This window comes from Cyprinus carpio, chromosome A19 (genome assembly GCF_018340385.1).
Source record: "Cyprinus carpio isolate SPL01 chromosome A19, ASM1834038v1, whole genome shotgun sequence".
Classification (NCBI taxonomy): Eukaryota; Metazoa; Chordata; class Actinopteri; order Cypriniformes; family Cyprinidae; genus Cyprinus; species Cyprinus carpio.
This window is the reverse complement of record NC_056590.1, coordinates 15,705,027-15,725,770: the sequence shown is the minus strand read 5'-3', so window position 1 is coordinate 15,725,770 and position 20,744 is coordinate 15,705,027. Positions and strand designations below refer to the sequence as shown.

Sequence of the window (20,744 nt, the reverse complement as noted above, 5' to 3'; positions counted from 1 at the left end):
AAGTTTTCTTTTAGATCAGGTGGATGGCCGGGTGCGTGTGTTGTTTACATGGGAAAGTGCTTGCAGCAGGATGCACTATGGGAAGAAGGCAGGCCGGAGGAGGCAGTGTTGTGCTCTGACAAATGTTCTGCTGGAAAACCTTGGGTTCTGGCATTTGTGTGGATGTTATTTTGACATGTGGCCCTACCTAAAGATTGTTGCAGATTGTCTTGGTGCCAGAAACCACAGGACACATGAACTCTTGTGGAGTCCATGCCTCGATGCATCAGAGCTGTTATGGCAGCACGAGGGTGATCCATATGATAGGCAAGTGGGTTTAATGTTGTGGCTGACCATGTAATAACATAAATGTAATCACTGATATTAACTATGATTTTAACATTCCTTCCAGAGGCCATACAACAACAGAAGTGTTTCAGATCAATTATATTATCGTGGGCCACTTTGCAGAAGCTTCCTATCACAAGGTACAGATTGTATCTCTTTTTAAATTATTGTCATCCATCAAAGCACTAGGACATGTATGTTACAACGAATGCAGGAGTCAGTACTAAGTCAGTTAGGACTTAGGCTATTATGCCTCGTGTTATACTGGCTTCTCTCTGTATCCGTTTGCAAATTATTTACTTTTTGGAGGGCCATCCTGAATTCACAGCGCCTCCACGTGGTTACCTGCTGGATACAAAATATCATGTAAACAAAAAATAAAGGCTTTTTGACACTAATTTAAAAAATAATTTAAAATGTAAAAATCTATAAACTATCAATCTAACACATAAAATACAAACGAGCAGTCATTTTCTCCAAAACGATTTGAACGACAATCTTTAAAGACATAAAGACCTTTAAAAGACCTACTGCTGGCTACGAGGTCTAGACGGGGCTTTTATTTTGAAAATCATCCGTCGGGTTCAATATCTCCTGTTAACTTTTCTTTCTTCATTTCATTCTGCGGATCTTAGCTGTAATTGTTTTGAAACACACGGAGCACAACAGAAAGCGTATGTTAGTGATGACCGAAATCAGACACATAAAGACAGCAGACTTCTGTGCTCGAGATCAGCGCGAGTGTTTTAGTTCGGTGTCTGCGCTCGTGCCTTGATGTGATGAGCTGCATTGATCTCTACACATCATAAATCTGATATAAGTTACGCTGTTTTGGGGGATTTTTTTATTTGTCCTCACTAAATCGCTCAAGTGAGTTCATGTTGTTTATCAGATCAGTGGTGTGTTTGTACTGTATTGAGGGCAGTGTGTTAAACAGTCTGAAACAAAAGATGCTAACATTACAGTGCGAGCTACTTGAGCTTAACTCTGATATAAACATGCAATGATCATACAGAGCTCATACAATGGACTGTTGTGCCTCTGATTTCTTCTAAATGTGAATGCATGGCGTAATGAGAATATTCATGGACATATTATTTCTGTATTTTTGTATGTTAATTTGTGAATATCCTCCAGTGTCAATAAATAGGCACAAATAACATAAATATTCATAAAGTTATTAAGAGTTACAAACTCCATTATGATTTTAAATGTAGATATCTGTTGTTTGTATTAATGTAGTATTGCATTTCAAATAAATGGGTGTTTTGTTTGTTTTCAGCTGTAGTAAAGGCATGGATGTGGATGTGGTGAGTTTCCGTTTGCCTGCACATGGAGACACTGCCCTGAGTAACATGAACTTCCTGCGGACGCAGCAGCACTTCTGTGATGTCACCATCGTGGCGGGGGGCAGGCGCATGTTCAGGGGTCATAAGGTCGTGCTGGCTGCTTGCTCTGCGTTTCTCAGGGACCAGTTTCTCCTGAACCCCTCATCAGAGCTACAGGTGAGGGTGCAATCAGAATTAAGTTAAATACATAAGTTACAGCATCATCAGAAACAAACCATTTGGTACTCTGTGTTGTTATGGTCTGCCTTTTTTGTTTGGTGGATGAAATCTAATAAAATAGTGTCACAAACACCCAGAAGATATCACATTAATTTTCCCATTTTTTATTTTTTGTGTCAGTGACTTCAGATTACCCCCTCCTAAAATCATGTAAAAAAAAAAAATAATAAAACCTTTAGTGGACCATAATGAACTGCACTGTGTAACAGAGCTTATGCATAAATGGAGAAAGTAAGACCAGCTTAGTTGTACATGTAGTTGTGCATTCCAATGAAATCTGGGATTCCATTCTTTCCCTCCGCCGCTCCATCCATGGACACTTTCATTTCTGAACATTAAATGTCAAGATAGACCTTTGTTTGTTAACCTATTTCAGTACTTCAGTACTATTTATTTGTTTTCGGTGTAATTTATAGACTGCATTTATAGACTTCTGGGGTTATTCTAAAGCTAAAATTGTGTGTGTGTGTTCGTGTGTGTGTGTGTGTGTGTGTGTGTCTTATGACCTTGGCAATCAGTGACCTATTGAACCGGAGAGGTGAAAGCAAAAGTTCACATATGGAGAGGCCCATTACTTCACATCAAAGGGACACAGACACATTCCAACTACAGTATACATACATTTCTTTGTGTTTGCTACTAATATGTGGTAACTAATAACTTTATTCAACCAACTACAGTCTATGAGGTTAAATACTGATTTGTAACTTGACTGATTATCACACAATTTGTGTTTACATCAATGATGCGTGGTGCCGCGATGCTGTTGTGGTCTGCAAACACTGCTTGCTCCTGGCAGAGTTTATGATTATTAAGTGCCGGCTGTTCTATCTACCGAGGGAATACATAGCCATACTGCTTGTTACTGTATACATCTCTCCCAGCTCCAACAACAGCAACAGGAGCGAGGCACTAAATGAACTGTACCAGCACATCAGTGAGCAGCAGACAGCCCACCTTGAGGCTTTTCTCATCTTAGCTGGGGATTTCAACCACATGGACTTAAAGTGTGTGTTACCAAAAATACACCAACACATAGACTTTCCAACACGGAACAAAAACACTCTGGACTTTGTTTACACCACCCAGAGAGGAGCTTACAAGGCCCTCCCCCACCTTGGTGCCTCAGACCACATCACTGTCATGCTAATGCCTGCATACAGACCCCTCGTTAAAGTTGCCAAACCAGTTCACAAACAAACACAAGTGTGGCCTGAAGGGTCATCAGAGGCTCTTCAAGACTGTTTTGACACCACTGATTGGAAAATGTTTAAGCAGGCTGCCACATACAATAACTCCACAGACCTCCAAGAGTACTCAGGGACTGTCACTGCCTACATCACCAAGTGTATTGATGATGTAACAGTCACAAAGACCATCACTGTCCGGGCCAACCAGAAGCTGTAGATGACAGGGGTGGTCTACAGACTCCTGAAGACGTGGAACGCTGCCTACAGAGCTGGAGATTAGGTGGGCCCGAGGAAAGTTAGGGCCAACCTATCCCGCGGCATCAGAGAGGCTAAGAGACAGTACTCCAGGAGGATAGCCCATCGATTCAGTGACAGAAGAGACACTCTGAGCCTGTGGCAGGGGTACAGACCATTACGGACTACAAGCTCCCACCGCGGACCTGTGACAGCACCATCTCTGATGATGCCATCGCCACTGCCCTCCACTGAGCACTCACACATCTACACAAAAAAGACTCATACGTCATAATGCTGTTCATAGACTTCAGTTCAGCATTCAACACAATCATACCTCAACAGCTCATTTACAAACTGGTCCGGCTGGGGCTCAACACTTCGCTGTGCAACTGGCTGTTGGACTTTGTGACTGGAAGACCTCAGGCAGTACGGGTCGACAGCAACACATCCAGCACCATTACACTGAACACTGGGGCCCCCTTAAGGATGTGTGCTGAGCCCCCTCCTCTTCACTCTGCTGACCCACGACTGCACACCGTCACACAACTCCAATCTTTTCATTAAGTTTGCGGATGACACAACTGTAGTGGGTCTCATTAGCAACATAGGTGAGACAAACTACAGGAGCGAGGTGAGCCACATGGCCAGGTGGCAGTGACAACAATCTCTCTCTGAATGTGAAGAAGAGGAAGGAGATTGTTGTTGAGTGTGTACTCTCCTGAAGTCAACAACAATTTCCTTCCTCTTCTCCACATTCAGAGGACCCAGGAACTTGGCGCTGCTCACTCTCTCTACAGTCGCACCGTTGATGGTCAGAGGAACATGTTGAGTTCCTCTGACCATCAACGGTGCGACTGTGGAGAGAGTGAGCAGCACCAAGTTCCTGGGTGTGCACATCACAGAGGACCTCTCCTGGACTGACAACACTGCAGCACCGGCCAAGAAAGCACAGCAGCGTCTCTACTTCCTCCGCAAACTGAGAAGAGCCAGAGCCCCGGCCACCATCATGTGCACCTTCTACAGAGGCACCATCGAGAGCATTCTGACGAGCTGCATCACTGTGTGGTATGGCGCCTGCAACCCATCCTGCCGGAAGACCCTTCAGCGCATAGTGAGAGCAGCTGAGAAGATCGTTTGTGTCTCTCTCCCCTTCCTCCAGGACATTTATGGAACCCATCTCACCTGCAAAGCACTCTGCATCGCAGGTGATCCAACCCACCCATCACACAGCTTCTTCAGTCTGCTGCCATCAGGGAGGAGACTGCGGAGTCTCCAGACCAGGACCAGCAGACTGAAGTACAGCTTCTTTCATCAGGTTGTCAGGAAGCTGAACTCCCTCCCGACCTTGCCCCCCCTCTCCTCTTTTGCCCCAGGCACCACTGAACTCTGAAACCCCTCCCCTCTTTTGCGCCCAGGTCCTTCCACTCCCCCTTCCCACTAACAAACTGTGACCTGCACCAGACACTTTGTGCAGCATTGGTCTGCTCACTACCTCATTCAACTACCTCTTCCGTCAGTTTAAATAAAGAACTGGTCTCTGAGCTCTTTGTCACTTTAATCAGACTGAATAAGCTCTTTTGCACTACAATATTTTTATCTGCACTGTTTGTTTACTTCACTGGTTTGCAATCTATTTGCCATGTGCCTTGTGCTGCTTTATTTAACTTTATTTATTTTTATTTTACATGCCCTTATTTGTATAGTTGTAATTTATATTTAATCTGTATCTATCTGTATTATTATGCTCTACTGTTAGTGTTATCTGTATGCACCAAGGGTCTGAGAGTAACGCAATTTAAATTCTCGGTATGTATGTGCTGTACATGTGTGAGAATTGACAATAAAACTGACTTGACTTGACAAGAGATAATATAATTAATTTTATTATGAAGGCCATGGTAGATTGACATCCACTCCTTCTATATATATATATATATATATATATATATATATATGTATATGTATATGTATATGTATCTGTATGTGTATGTGTATGTGTGTGTGTGACCCTGGACCACAAAACCAGTCTTAAGTCGCTGGGGTATGTTTTTAGCAATAGCCAAAAAAACATTGTATGGGGATTTTTCTTTTTTGCCAAAAATCATTAGGATATTATGTGAAGATCATGTTCCATGAAGATATTTTGTACATTTCTGACCGTAAATTTATCAAAACCTAATTTTTCATTAGTAATATGCATTGGTAAGAACTTCATTTTGACAACTTTAAAGGTGATTTTCTCAATATTTTGATTTTTTTGCACCCTTAGATTCCAGATATTCAAATAGTTGTATCTCGGCCACATATTGTCCTATCCTAACAAAAACCATACATCAAAGGAAAGCTTATTTATTCAGCTTTCAGATTACCCTTACCTTTTTGTGGTCCAGGGTCACATACACAGGTGCATCTTAATAAATTAGAATGTCCTGGAAAAGTTCATTTATTTCAGTAATTCAACTCAAATTGTGAAACTTGTGTATTAAATAAATTCAATGCACACAGACTGAAGTAGTTTAAGTTTTTGGTTCTTTTAATTGTGATGATTTTGGCTCACATTTAACAAAAACCCACCAAACAATAATCTCAACAAATTAGAATATGGTGACATGCCAATCAGCTAATCAACTCAAAACACCTGCAAAGGTTTCCGATCCTTCAAAATGTTCTCTCAGTTTGGTTCACTAGTATACACAATCATGGGGAAGACTGCTGATCTGACAGTTGTCCACAAGACAATCATTGACACACTTCACAAGGAGGGTAAGCCACAAACATTCATTGCCAAAGAAGCTGGCTGCTGTATCCAACCATGTTAACAGAAAGTTGAGTGGAAGAAAAAGATGCACAACCAACCAAGAGAACCGCAGAGGATTATCAAGCAAAATCGATTCAAGAATTTGAGTGAACTTCACAAGAATGGACTGAGGCTGGGGTCAAGGCATCAAGAGCCACCACACATAGACGTGTCAAGAAATTTGGCTACAGTTGTCGTATTCCTCTTGTTAAGCCACTCCTGAACCACAGACAATGTCAGAGGTGTCTTACCTGGGCTAAGGAGAAGAAGAACTGGACTGTTGCCCAGTGGTCCAAAGTCCTCTTTTCAGATGAGAGCAAATTTTGTTTTTCATTTGGAAACCAAGGTCCTAGAGTCTGGAAGAAGGGTGGAAAAGCTCATAGCCCAAATTGCTTGAAGTCCAGTGTTAAGTTTCGACAGTCTGTGATGATTTGGGGTGCAATGTCATCTGCTGGAGTTGGTCCATTGTGTTTTTTGGAAACCAAAGTCACTGCACCCGTTTTCCATGAAATTTTGGAGTACTTCATGCTTCCTTCTTCTGACAAGCTTTTTGAAGATGCTGATTTCATTTTCCAGCAGGATTTGGCACCTGCCCACACTGCCAAAAGCACCAAAAGTTGGTTAAATGACCATGGTGTTGGTGTTCTTGACTGGCCAGCAAACTCACCAGACCTGAACCCCATTGTCAAGAGGAAAATGAGAAACAAGAGACCAAAAAATGCAGATGAGCTGAAGGCCACAGTCAAAAAGAAACCTGGGCTTCCATACCACCTCAGCAGTGCCACAAACTGATTACCTCCATACCACGCCAAATTGAGGCAGTAATTAAAGCAAAAGGAGCCCCTACCAAGTATTGAGTACATGTACAGTAAATGAACATACTTTCCAGAACGCCAGCAATTCACTAAAAATGTTTTTTTTTTATTGGTCTTATGAAGTATTCTAATTTGTTGAGATTGAATTGTTGAGTGAATTGGTGGGTTTTTGTTAAATGAGTCAAAATCATCACAATTTAAAGAATCAAAGACTTAAACTACTTCAGTCTGTGTGCACTGAATTTATTTAATATACGAGTTTCACAATTTGAGTTGAATTACTGAAATAAAATAACTTTTCCACAACATTCTAATTCATTGAGATACACCTGTATTGTGTGTGTGTGCGTGCGTGCGTGTGTGCGCAAAATATGGATTTGACTTGAAGGTACTGTACTATCAAACATTATTTTATCAAAAAAAGCGATGCAGTAGCATTAGGCCAGTTTGGGCCAGGGGAATGTTCAGGAAATCTGTTTGAAATCAATCATTACTTATGCAATTCCACTTGATGTTGGTGATGCAAAATTTCAAGTCAGCATAAATTGAAAATTTAATTCTTTAAATGCATGTTATTGACCTTATTGTGAATGATTCGTCCATGTTTAAAGCTTCTTTTTATTTTTTTTCTTCTTCTTCTTCTTTTTTTTTTTTACCTTGTCATTTTGAATCAAAACATCCTAACTCAATTTTCCAGTGAAACAACACGCTTCTCTCTGGTAGCATATGCCAGACTTCTCCAATCATTTAGTTCGCTTATCCTCTGTCTCTTTTTTGAGCTGAAAGCTCATATTTAGATCTGCCTCTATCCACTCAACAACCGCTTGACATAACCAAGTCCCCACCCTACATTTTTCTTCTTTCTTCAATGATCAGTTCCGCTCTGATTTGCAATATTAATTTTGAAAATCATTTTTTGTTTTGATTGTCAACAAATACTTTGTCTATCCAGCAGGTGTCGATGTTGCACAGCTCAGCAGTGGTATGTGAACTCCTCCAGTCCTGTTACACAGGTATGCTGCAGTTCAGTGCCAAAGAGATCGTGAACTACCTGACTGCAGCCAGCTACCTGCAGATGGAGCATGTGGTGGAGAAATGCAGAGGAGCCCTGAGCCAGTACATGCAGCCCCGCAGTCGCAGCCCCATTGTGAGTATCTCAGCCTCAAACACTGGTCACCATTGCAGACCTTGTTTCTTCTTAATGAAACACTTCATCTAGACATAAAAGTCTTTATTGAAGGAGACGTTTTGCAGGATGCGCTTTTTCATACATTCACATAGCAGACACTTTTATTCAAAGAGATTTAGAGGAACATGAGAAATTCATCACAGAACCATCGATATTCATAGTATACATTTTATTATTAGAAAAGTAGGTCCAGAAACAAGCTAGAGCAGAGGATAAATGCAGAAAAGAAAAAAAGGAGTATTTTCTGTGTGTGAATTGGTTGAAGGTTGTTAAGTGTTTGTGGGAGCGATGTGTCTTCAGCTGCTTCTTGAAAGTTGTGATAGTCTTATCCAGGGGTGGCCAACTTCAGTCCTGCAGTGTTTCGCTCCAACCCTAATCAAACACACCTGAACAAGCTAATGAAGGACTAGGGGTTACAAAGGCTGCATTCCACTTCGCTTTTAGACACGCTCACTTGTGCAATGTAATAAATGATGTATTTGTGATGGGAGAAACTAACCTTTTCGAAGCCTTGGTCTCTGCAATTCGGGTGGAGGTTGGTGGCTCATTCCACCAAAGAGGAGCAAAGAGGGTGAAGGTTTTGGAAAGTAACTTTGTGCCTCATTGTGACAAAACAAGGTTGACGTAGGGAGGTGCATTTCAAGTTGCAGTCCTAAAAGCCAGCATCAAAGCCTTAAAGGTGCTGTATGTAGGATTGACACCGAGTGGTTGAACTAGGTATTGCAGTCCAAATTCAAAATAATGGAGAGGGTTTTTTTCATCTGGTCCCTCCTCCTCAGACTTGACGAACATGCAGGTTGCCAGATTGACGCTCTGGCCCCAGAGTGAAAAACTTACATAAAGCACCTTTAAATTTGATTCTGGTCACAGCTGGGAGCTAGTGGCCTGAGATCAGCAGTCCTCTTTGGCTGATTGAAGACCAGTTGTGCTAGTGCATTGTAGATTATTTTCAGAGGCCCATTAAAGCTACTGTTCACTCAGACAGACAGAATGCTTCTCCAAATCCCAGCAAATGCATAGCGTCATGCTCCCAAAAAGGACTAGAAGATAACACTGTAAAACACCATAAAAGGTCCATGTGATCAGAGATTTACATTCCAAATCTTCTTGAACCATACTATTTTGTGACTATAGCTATTTTGGTATTTGCTGGAGCTTGACAGCCTATGCTGATTGTTTGATTCATTTGACATGAGTATAAATGATGACAGAATATTTATTTTTGGATGAACTGTGCCTATAAAGAAGTATAATGCAAATAAAGTAATTTAACCATACAATTCTTACTTGCATTATGTTTGTCTTTCTCTCTCTGTTTCTCCCATTAATTATTCAGACTGTGAAATCAGAAGACCCTCAGTCTATGCCAGTGATTGTCAGTGGAAGTACCCATTCATTGGGATCCATTTCATCCCCTTCTGATACGGCATCACTGCATCCTCACAGTTCAGGAAAGGAGCTCCAGGCTGCTGATGCCGAACTCTCCAACATCACTCACAAAGATGACAGTGATTTGACCATACACCGTGTAAATATTTGTTGGTTTTGCTTCATATGCTAAGTGCCAAAAGATATAATGCTAATGAGTGTTAGCATTCAAACTCTCAAGCTGTTTTTGCAACTGAAGTTTATACAGAGATGCTATTAAAACATCTCATATTGCCAGCATCCTTGCACGTTTTGAGGATCTGGAAAATTAAATAATGATCTTCTGGAAAGGTAATAGCTAAATAAAAACTGCATTAAAATTATTGCGATGTTCCTTAATCTCACATCACCAGCAAAATCATCAAACATGGTTGCTACATTATTGCTGTCCCAAATCAAAGAGGGTCATATCAGCACTTATTCTGGTAGTTTGCTCAGTTGTGTTTAACAAGTTCAACTAATCTGTTTTCACCATAACAGGTAAGAGGATCAGATGCATCTGGACACTTCGAGGGAGAGGACGGACCTGAGAGTGGCATCTATCAGGTGCAGATCAACGATGAACATCAAGACCCTGAGAAGACCTCTGGTGCAGAGGAGGAAGACAGAGAAGCTGTTGTCATGTTAAACGACCACGAACCGCTGGACGCAGGTATAGAGGAGCCCAATATGGAGGGGCAAGCCAAAGGCAACGACCTCAGAGGGGGAGGCCGCGTGTGGAGAAGACGGCACGGAGAGCACAGGGGAGGCAGAGGAAGAGGCTTTAAACACAGGAAGCGGTACACTTTCAAGGACCGCAAGCTCTTGGGTAACTATCAGGAGGCTTGGCGGTTTCCGACTCCTGATGAGATCATGGGTAATTTTGGAGCGGACTTTGGAGCTGATTACATGTCCAATCAGCATCTCGCAGATGGTACCATCCGCATTGAGTATAGGCCTGGAGAAGAGATCGGCTCTGATGGAGGTCCTGCACACTTTGGTGTGGAAGCTTCCAGCGGGGAAGAGGGAATGAGAGTTGGGACACATACAAATGAGCATGGAGCTGCTGACGAGTCTGTGGCGGTGGTGGGATCCACGTCCTGTGTAACGGGACCAGTGGTGTGTGAGCAGTGCGGACTAGCATTTTCCTCAACGCAGGACTTAGCCATGCATTCCCTGTCAACTCACCGGCTGTACGTGTGTCCATGCTGCGGGAAGCACTTCAGCCATTCTAGTAACCTCAACCGCCACATGATCGTCCACCGTGGAGTTTCCAAGCTCCACTGTTGCCCCCTGTGCCACAAGACCTTCACTCAGAAGTCAACACTGTGCGACCACATGAACCTGCACAGTGGGGAGCGGCCGCATGTGTGCGCGTACTGCCACGTCAGCTTTGCCCATAAGCCTGCTCTACGCCGGCACCTGAAAGAGCAACATGGAAGGACAACGGCCCAAAACTATCTGGAAATGCAGCGAAACAATGAGGGTGGTGCTGGAGAAGGGGTTTAGATCAGATTTAAATTGTTACTGTGTTAATGAAATCAGAATTAACCCTATTTACTTTCTTAAAGGTGGCATAGAATGCACTGATACAATATTTTAAATTGTTCTCTGATGTCCCCAGAGTTTGTATATGAAGTTTTATCTCAAAATACCCCACAGATAATTTTTTTATAGCTTGTTGAAATTGCCACTCTTAGGGTATGAGCCAAAACACGCTGTTTTTGTTTTTGTCCCCTTTAAATGAAAATGAGCTGATGCTCCCACCTCCCTTTTCAGAAGAATGCGGAGCTTCAAGAGCTCATGCTCGCGGGCAGACCACCGATGTTACGGTTTAACTGGTGGTGACTGTGGTACTGATCCTCACATTGCTTCCAAACGCAATTTTTAACTACCACATTCCTATTCACGATCATTCTGGTAGCATGTAAAAACAGCATTAGTGAAAACAGGCAGAGACAACTGTAGCTTTAGCAACATTAGCCTTACAGAGAGCCAAGAAGCTCTTTTGGATAACAAAATATGAGGTGTGATGCTTACTTTGTCTGGAGTCTAGACATTTGTGCATGAAGCATTGGTATCGATCCCTCTTTCAGAAGCAGTCTTTGCACAACTCCAGTGCTGAACTGACCCTCGTTTGTGAGGCAGTCTGGTGTAAAATGTTAGCACAAACATATAGGACTTTTCCATTTTTTTTCTGGGACATTTCCTTCAAAAATGAAATTTAACCACCGTGTCCTCAGCAGTCTGTGGAGACTCCTGTGTTCGCTGGTGCATCACAACACAAAACACTTTTAATGGCTCTTTGGCGCTGACATTGTGTCTCCAGCAGCTACAGCAAGAAAACAGTAATGGCGGACCGCTGTTTCTCCCCCAGGGCTGTGTATATGCTAATAGGGCAGAGAGCATGACTCTCATAGTAGTGAGAAACCTGGAACTGCTCGTGTGGAGAGACTGTTTATGATTTATTGGGATTATAAAACAATGAGTGGGTGGCTTTTTACCATTATAGGTTGGTTGTTTTCACACACTGCGGCCACACAATTGTTCAAACACCTTATAAAAGTGATTTTTGCATTCTATGGCATCTTTAATACACATTTCTTGGCTCATTGTGCACAATTTATAAGTGTACATTAGGTGAAAATGTATATCTTGGTAATCAGTATGTAATAACTGTATCGTTGCTTCAAAATGATTCTGAATTGTCAATGTGCAAGCCGAACACTGCCAAAGCATTTGAGCCTGGAGAGACTGAATGAATTTATACTCACTCATAGCAACAGTTCACCCAATAATGAACCTATTATTTACTCACCCTCATGTCATTTCAAACCTCTGACTTTTTTCTGAGAAACACAAAATAAGAAATTTTGTCTGAATAGGTGATAAGCGCTTTTCCACTGTGGGGCCGAACCATTCTTGTTTCTTAACCATTCCATTCCATGCTGATCTGGCCCAGCCAGTATGGATCTGGTTTCATTTTCCACTGTGGGGCTGACAACAGAGCTGGTAATACAAATGTGTCAGTCATTGCCTTGGTACTGCAAGTGATTACATGCAGTATGAGACAGATAGCGACCATGTCATGGAAGATGAACAGATTTCCTTTTACTTCACTCAAATAGTGTGCTTGGACAGTTCGGCCACGGTTTGGCTCAAGTGGAAATCTAACTGTAACCATTCCTTCCTGTTCGTAGAACTCAACGTTCTTCAGAATATCTTCATTTGTAAAGATGACAGAATTTCCATTTTTGGTGGAACTGACACATAAAAGCACAAATACTACCGTTTTCTGTGTTTCTTTACAGGTTAAAAATATTTTTACTACAAGTGATAAGACAATAATGGATGCCAGGCGGAGGTCTAGCATATCTATGGCTTGTAAGAGTGATAAACATGTTAATATAAACAAAACAAAATATGTTCATGAATTAGTACTGTGGCGTGATTAGGAAAGTAAGAAAACAAGTGTCATTTTTGTTGTGGTGCAACTTTATGTTGTGTCTGTATGTTGCTAATTCAACAAAGCCGTATTAAAAAGATTTTGTCCCAACTGTAATTTTCTTGCTGTGGATTAATATTACATTGCCAGCACATGGCAACTGAAAACACACAAAAAAGCATTTGGTCAAACAATACGAGCGACACAGTGGTCAGGTAGCCCCCCCCCCCCCCCCCCCCCCAAAAAAAATGTCCTCAGAAATGACTGGATCTTGACAATAATTTTTATCTAGTTCTTTTGTTTTGTGCTTTGATATTCTTCTGTACACTCATTCTCTTAACTGTAAGAATGTGTATAACATCACATGGGGAAAATAAAAAACAATAATAATGTTACTGTTTTAAAAGGGCATGCCTCTACTTTTATCTGACCAATGCAGGGGTGTGTCGAGCATTTTAAATGGGCTGGAGCCCTGCCTCAAAAGAGGGTCAAATCTATTATACACAATCAAACTATAATCTATCCCTTTTACTTTACACATAAATGTAGGTGCATAAAGTAAGATTCCCGTAAAGCTAATGTTTATTTCTCCCTTTGCCTTTTTATATAAGCTACAGTATCTAACACTAGTCGGTAGTATTCATCATTGATCCTAACAGCCACCTTCTGGCGAATGCTTTCATTTAGGACCTATTCAATATAATTCTAACATTCACAGTCAATTCAGTTATTCTGATAAGTATAACATTTCAACTAAATCGTCCAAGTTAAGAGACTTCACTGTCCTCACCTCCAGGTATACCTGATTCCAATCAGTACATCAGTTGAGAAACTTACCTCAGAATGCTTCAGCAAGAAGATGAAGTAATATTATTTAAGTGTTCATCTTGTTGCTAAGCCAAAGTTTTTTCTTTGCACAACATAAAGTAAAGATTTAACTATCTTTCGATATTAAAAATCAATCTCAAATCGATATTTTATTTTGACATATGTGTTAACTAGCTGTGTAATTAGCTTGAGGCACAAAAAGAACGAAAAGGAACTTCGTTGTGAGTATATCGGGGCCGTTATGCTCTTACGTTAAAAGTTACTGGGCGGATGTGAGCGTCTCTATCACACCGATGTAGCTCCGCCTCTGCCTCGATGTGATTTTTTATATATATATATATATATATATATATATATATATATATATATATATATATATATATATATATATATGTATTATTAGAGTTCAATTAACAATCATACAAACATCACAGTAATTCAAATTAAAAAAAATTATATATAAAATAGACTTACAGACTTTATTTTTTAATAAAAAAAATAAAAAACAGACTTCATTTTTTTTTATTTCAAAATAAATAAAAGGAATTTATATTTTCAATTGAAATGTTTTGAGTATATATCAATTACTGACATCGATTCTCTGCCGTTTTTTTTTTTTTACAAATTTAAGAGACTCAAAATATATATCCGTTTCAATTTGGAAAAATTTAAAACATGGTTCTGCCTCGATGTGATATGAAGAACGATTCTCTGCCGTTGCTGTTGCCATGTCAACCAGTGACTCTTTCATTTAATAAACTTCATAACATGTAGCCGGTAGGTGGGGACATTAGGCAGGTGTTATGATACACTCGTTCAAAATTAAATATTTCCCACGACCCCCCTTCCACCGACCCCGGGGGTCCCGAAACCCATGTGTAGAGCCGCTGGCTTATTGTTATCCAGATGGGGCTTTTATTCTGAAAATCATCTTTCGTATTCAATATTTCCTGGTAAGTTTTCTTACTTGATTTCATTCTGCGGATCTTAGCTGTAATTGTTTTGAAACACACGGAGCACAACAGAAAGCGTATGTTAGTGATGACCGAAATCAGACACATAAAGACAGCAGACTTCTGTGCTCGAGATCAGCGCGAGTGTTTTAGTTCGGTGTCTGCGCTCGTGCCGTGATGTGATGAGCTGCATTGATCTCTACACATCATAAATCTGATATAAGTTACGCTATTTTTGAGGATTATTGATTTCTCCTCACTAAACCTCTCAAGATCAGATCAGTGATGTGCTTGTATTGTACTGAGGGCAGTGTGTTAAACAGTCAGTCTGAAACAAAAGATGCTACAGTGCCAGCTACTTGAGCTCAACACTGATATAAACAATAACACTGACTACAAATAATTCATTCAGTGGATAATTGTCCTGCTGCTTTATTCCAAATATGAACATATAGTCATACGTTTACACACACATTTCAGAATTAAAACAAAAATAATAAGAGATGGATCTTTTTTGTTGTTGTTGATGTTGTTTGTTTTGTGCTGCCCTGAACAATGTATTTTACATAAAAGATGTTATATATCCACAAGACAAAATAATAACTCTATACATTTATAACTAAGCAATTAATCATTCTTAAAACTGTGTGTTGTTTCTGTTCCACAGCTGTTTTTATTGTGATAGTGGCTTTAGATGCGTTTGGAGCCCACTGTTCTTCATAAAAATCTTCCAGGTCTTGCATTTTGTTTGGTTTTCCAGCATCTTCTGCACATTCAAGCTCTTTCCAACAGTTACTGAATGGTTTTGAGGCCCAAAGCTGCAGACATTGATGTCATTGATGCTTAAGAAGGCAGCACATTACAATAAGAGCTAGGGGTGTGTAAACTTTTGTTTGTTTTTGTTTTTTGTCTTTTGTCTTTTGTTTCAGCTGTTGTAAAGGCATGGATGTGGATGTGGTGAGTTTCCGTTTGCCTGCGCATGGAGACACTGCACTGAGTAACATGAACTTCCTGCGGACGCAGCAGCACTTCTGTGATGTCACCATCGTGGCGGGGGGCAGGCGCATGTTCAGGGGTCATAAGGTCGTGCTGGCTGCTTGCTCTGTGTTTCTCAGGGACCAGTTTCTCATGAACCCCTCATCAGAGCTACAGGTGAAGCCATTTGTTGCCAGGTTCTTGTGAAATCTTCTGTATGATCAGTTTGGCTTTGTTCCATCTCATTTTTTATGTGAAGTAAAATCTGATGTGGACAGCTTGAAGAAATTACAGTCTTTGTGGCACATACATTTTTGTGTCATCAATTTCAGATTTATCTACCATTAATCTACCATTCTGTGAGAATATGGAAGTGCACACAACAGCTGTAATGATAACAACACAGAGAAATGTATTGTTGCAATCACTTTCAGATTTTTCTCCTAGCTGATTAACAATAAAACATTAACAGCCAGTTAATTTCCATCCAACTTTAAAGAGCTTGAGCATATAAAGTGGCAGACGGCATAATAATGTACAGATTGTTTCTCTGTGGACGCAGATATAGTTAACATTATAGTTATCATTCTTAGTGCTCATGCACCTTTGTTGTTTACATTTGCAAGCAGGAAATTACTTGCAGAACGTTTTATTTTTTTAACATTATGGGGTTGTTTTGTTTCTGTCAACAAATGCTTTCTATATTCACCAGGTGTCGATGTTGCACAGCTCAGCAGTGGTATGTGAACTCCTCCAGTCCTGTTACACAGGAATGCTGCAGTTCAGTGCCAAAGAGATCGTGAACTACCTGACTGCAGCCAGCTACCTGCAGATGGAGCATGTGGTGGAGAAATGCAGAGGAGCCCTGAGCCAGTACATGCAGCCCCAGAGTGGCAGCACAGTTGTGAATGTCTCAACCTCAAACAAGGCTATTCAGACTGTGAAGACGGAAGAATATCCGTCTATGCCGGTGATTGTCAGTGTAAGTACTCATTCAATGGGCTCTATTTGGGATCTTATACCGCATCACCGCAGGCTGCTGATGCCAAACTCTCCAACATTTGGTGGTTTGCTTCAGATGCTAATAATGCTCAAAGAGACAATGATAATAGATTATATCAAACATCTTAACGTCTTAATCTGGGAGGAACATAGAGAAGGACCATTCACAATTGTAGCCCTATTGATGGAGTTCGCAAAATGTATATATTGGTGGTTGTATTAGTCATACTTGCTGATGGTTTCTCGAATATGATACGTTATCCACGATTACATCCCAGAAAAAGGCAGTGCAATGTTTTCTGTAAACATTTTTGAGTAACCATTGAATTCTTGATCACTGAATTCTCATCAAACTCTTGGTGTTTGCTTTGACATTTAAAAAGAGATGCTGTTAAAATGGCTCATATCGATTGCAAACTTTCAAGTTTTGAGACAATGAAGAATCTGAAAATTTGTATAATGTTCTTTTGGAAACTTTTCAATAGAACACTTCAATAGAATCATTGCAATATTCACAATACGACCATTAAAATCATTGCGAATCATGAATATTCAATATATCATCCAACCCTAATGGGTAGTTTCCATTTTGCACCGCAGATTATTAGCATTTTATGTAAAGACTCATTGCCAGCAGTCATGCATCAAATCGACTTCTGATTTCTATGTTTTTGTATATCTCTACCAGTTTGAACACCCCAGAGGATCAGATCAGCTCTTATTGTTGTACAGTAGTTTGCTCAGTTGTAGTTTACCAATTTATGTTTTTATCATAACAGGTAAGAGGATCAGATGCATCTGGACAATTCGAGGGAGAGGACGGGCCTGAGAGTGACATCATTCAGGTGCAGATCAACGATGAACATCAAGACCTCGAGAAGACCTCTGGTGCTGAAGAGGAAGACAGAGAAGCTGTTGTTGTGTTAGACGACCACGAACCGCTGGACGCAGGTATAGAGGAGCCCAGTACGGAGGGACAAGCCAAAGGCAACGGCCTCAGAGGGGCAGGCCGTGTGTGGAGAAGACGGCACGGAGAGCACAGGGGAGGCAGAGGAAGAGGCTTTAAACACAGGAAGCGATACATATTCAAAGACCGCAAGCTCTTGGGTAACTATCAGGATTATCAGGAGCGCCTTCCAATGCCAGATGAGACCATAGGTAATTTTGGAGCGGGATTTCAGGCCGATTTCAAGTCCAGTCAGCATCTCACAGATGGTTCTGTCTTAGTTGAGTACGGAGCTGGAGAGGGACAAGGAGAAGAGATCGGCTCTGATGGAGGTCCTGCACACTTCAGTGTGGAATCTTCCAGCGGGGAAGAGGGAATGAGAGTTGAAACACATACAAATGAGCATGGAGCTGCTGACGAGTCCGTGGCGGTGGTGGGATCCACGTCCTGTGTAACGGGACCAGTGGTGTGTGAGCAGTGCGGACTAGCGCTTTGCTCAATGCAGGACTTAGCCATGCATTTCCTGGTGTCACATCGGCTGTACATGTGTCCATGCTGCGGGAAGCACTTCAGCCACTTTAATATCCTCAACCGCCACATGATCGTCCACCGTGGAGTTTCCAAGCTCCACTGTTGCCCCCTGTGCCACAAGACCTTCACTCAGAAGTCAACACTGTGCGACCACATGAATGTGCACAGTGGGGAGCGGCCGTATGTGTGTGCGTACTGCCACGTCAGCTTTGCCCACAAGTCTGCTCTACGCCGTCACCTGATGGAGCAACACGGAAAGACCATGCCCCAAAACCACATGGAGATGCAGCGAAATAATGGCCTAGGGTTTTAGATCATATTTAATTAGGTAAAGTGTGTGTTATAATGAAAATTTACCCTTTATTTATTTTCTTAATACTCTTTTATATTTTTATTTTGCGCAGCTGTAGAAATGTCTTCGAAATCGATATGTAATAACTATGCATTTGAGCTCTATAGCCTGGAAAGAATGAATGACCTTTTATTCAGTTATTTATGAATAGTTTGCCCAAAAATGAAAATTCTGTCATGATTTATTCACCCTGTCATTTCAAACCTGTGACCTTCTCGACTGACTTTCTTCTGTGAATCATAAAATAATATATTTAACTGTAATTGTCCATACAATAAAAATCAATGAGGTCCAAACAATAGTGACTCCACTATTACACATACAGGTAGTTGCTGGGCATTGCTGCATGCTGCGTCTCCGTCAGTGCCTTCGGTCCAGCTGCGATCTTTCATAGATATTTTGTCCCTATAATTCCAGGACATCTTTTGGTGGTGGGACAATGGTCAGGAACATCACCTACCCCCACAGGTGGACACAGGATCCTTTTTATTGTCTCTTACCTTCACATACAGATATTCTTCCTTTACAGTTCAATGACCTTTCTTCCAAAACACAATCATTTTCTCCCCATACTACCTTATTCTTGCTTTTCTCATTTATATCCTTCCCATTTTCACAGATTCTATGAACTGCCTGGGGCAGGGGGGCTTTTGTTTTACTTTATATTTGCCTTTAGGATGTCTGTCAACGCATAACCTGATTAAGTCACCATCTACAGCATCCCCACACCAAGGTGATCTTGCAACCAGTCAGCATATGCTGACAGTTCTCCTCTGTACCAAACCACCAAGACACATTACTTGGACTTTGATAAGGTGTCATAGTATGTTAATCCTGAAATGAGAGAAACTCTGGGTTTTCCGTTTCAGAAAAGGAGGTATGTCAAACCCGAGAAAGCAGGGTAAGTCAAGCCCGTTTCTGAAAGAGAGGTAACTTATACCTTGGTAACTTACTCTGTGAACTTAACCTAGTCGGGAGCAGGTTTTCTTCGTTAAACCCAGAGTTTCTTTCGGTCTCCTGCCCCATTATGTTTAAATACCTCATTCATTTATTCATGCTGCAAAAATGCTTTTCTTACTGATTATTGTGGAATGTAAATTAAGTGCATTACTTAAAACATGAAAAATAAGCTTAATGCAAATGGAAACAAGATTATTTTTCTCTCCTCAACCACCACCAGTGTGCAGCATCCACTTGGATGATGCAACGGCAGCCACAGGACAATGGCGTCAGTACGCTCACCAGCTAAAGGTGGAGAGGAGAGAGAAAGAGAGCCATTGGGCATCAATGCAGTAATGATTAATCTTTTTGTTTTTAAAAAAAGGCATTTAAGATCTTCACCTCTCTGCCCAACCTTGTGCGTTGAGTGTGGTTGTGGGGAGTCGCCGTTGTTAATACTAGTTCAATAATTTAACATTTTGCCAGTTTTTACCTTGGACATTATAGCAGTAATTAAGAATTAAAGCTAAGTATTAACTAGGAGGTATATTTGCAGAGTTGCGGACATCTTTTTGTCAGATGTTGTTGCCACGGTGAATCATAATTTCGGAGCTCAGAGTTTCCCATCTCAGGTTAAGTCAACTCAGAGTTGGTTGAACCTCCTTATTGAAACAGGCCCCAGGAGTAGGGTTGAAGACATAGGTCCTAATAAATTCTAAAGTAGTACATTAAGCAGCTCTGGTGAAAAGCCAACATGCTGGTGTGAACCTGACCCACAGGCATTTGCCAAGTCTATCCAGAATACTTGGAGGTATTTCTTGATCATCTTGGCAGTCTAGATCTGCTCCCATATCATCAAAGCATGTTCCACACACCCGGGAAATCCTGGGACAGCTACCTTCTGGCCACTTCTGTCTTTGTACCCACCTCATCCAGACATCCTAACTAAAAACTCTCCATACTCCAAGCAAAAAAAAAACCTCTCTCTTATCTTCCAAACTATCTATACTCCTTTTAGTATGTCTGGCAAACTAAACTCCGCTCTTGCATTCTCACTGGTCTCTATTCCCATATCCCATAATACCTTCAGACTCTTCTCGTCTTGCTCGTTTGCTTGCAAGCTTCGTCTTTCACCAGCTGGAGTATCTCTTTTACCCAGAACTTTCGGGCAAGTCTTCCTAGCTACTGTTTTACCGAATCTACCTATGCATTGTTTATAAACAGCTTGATTAAACATGTTAAG

The 20,744-nt window shown here is 41.1% G+C and overlaps 2 protein-coding genes across 5 annotated transcripts; both read left to right on the top strand.

Moving 5' to 3' along the window:
• Nucleotides 1–886: 886 nt before the first annotated feature.
• zbtb12.2 (zinc finger and BTB domain containing 12, tandem duplicate 2) lies at nucleotides 887–11,205 on the top strand. 3 transcript variants are annotated; one of them, XM_019074627.2, is made up of 5 exons: nucleotides 888–1,197; nucleotides 1,610–1,832; nucleotides 7,890–8,081; nucleotides 9,460–9,651; nucleotides 10,032–11,205. In XM_019074627.2, the coding sequence occupies exons 2-5, from the start codon at nucleotides 1,623–1,625 to the stop codon at nucleotides 11,037–11,039; spliced, it is 1,602 nt and encodes a 533-aa protein (XP_018930172.2). In that variant the 5' UTR covers nucleotides 888–1,197; nucleotides 1,610–1,622; the 3' UTR covers nucleotides 11,040–11,205. The 3 variants fall into 3 exon arrangements, with proteins under 3 accessions (XP_042632687.1, XP_018930172.2, XP_018930171.2); XM_019074626.2 differs by having other exon boundaries at nucleotides 7,887–8,081; XM_042776753.1 differs by lacking the exon at nucleotides 9,460–9,651 and having other exon boundaries at nucleotides 887–1,197; nucleotides 7,887–8,081.
• Nucleotides 11,206–14,628: 3,423 nt separating this feature from the next.
• LOC109057392 (zinc finger and BTB domain-containing protein 6-like) lies at nucleotides 14,629–20,458 on the top strand. Of its 2 annotated transcripts, none has more exons than XM_019074630.2 (4): nucleotides 14,629–14,756; nucleotides 15,686–15,908; nucleotides 16,444–16,713; nucleotides 17,513–20,458. In XM_019074630.2, the coding sequence occupies exons 2-4, from the start codon at nucleotides 15,699–15,701 to the stop codon at nucleotides 18,521–18,523; spliced, it is 1,491 nt and encodes a 496-aa protein (XP_018930175.1). In that variant the 5' UTR covers nucleotides 14,629–14,756; nucleotides 15,686–15,698; the 3' UTR covers nucleotides 18,524–20,458. The 2 variants fall into 2 exon arrangements, with proteins under 2 accessions (XP_018930175.1, XP_018930173.1); XM_019074628.2 differs by lacking the exon at nucleotides 14,629–14,756 and adding an exon at nucleotides 14,765–15,490.
• The last annotated feature ends 286 nt before the right edge of the window (nucleotides 20,459–20,744 follow it).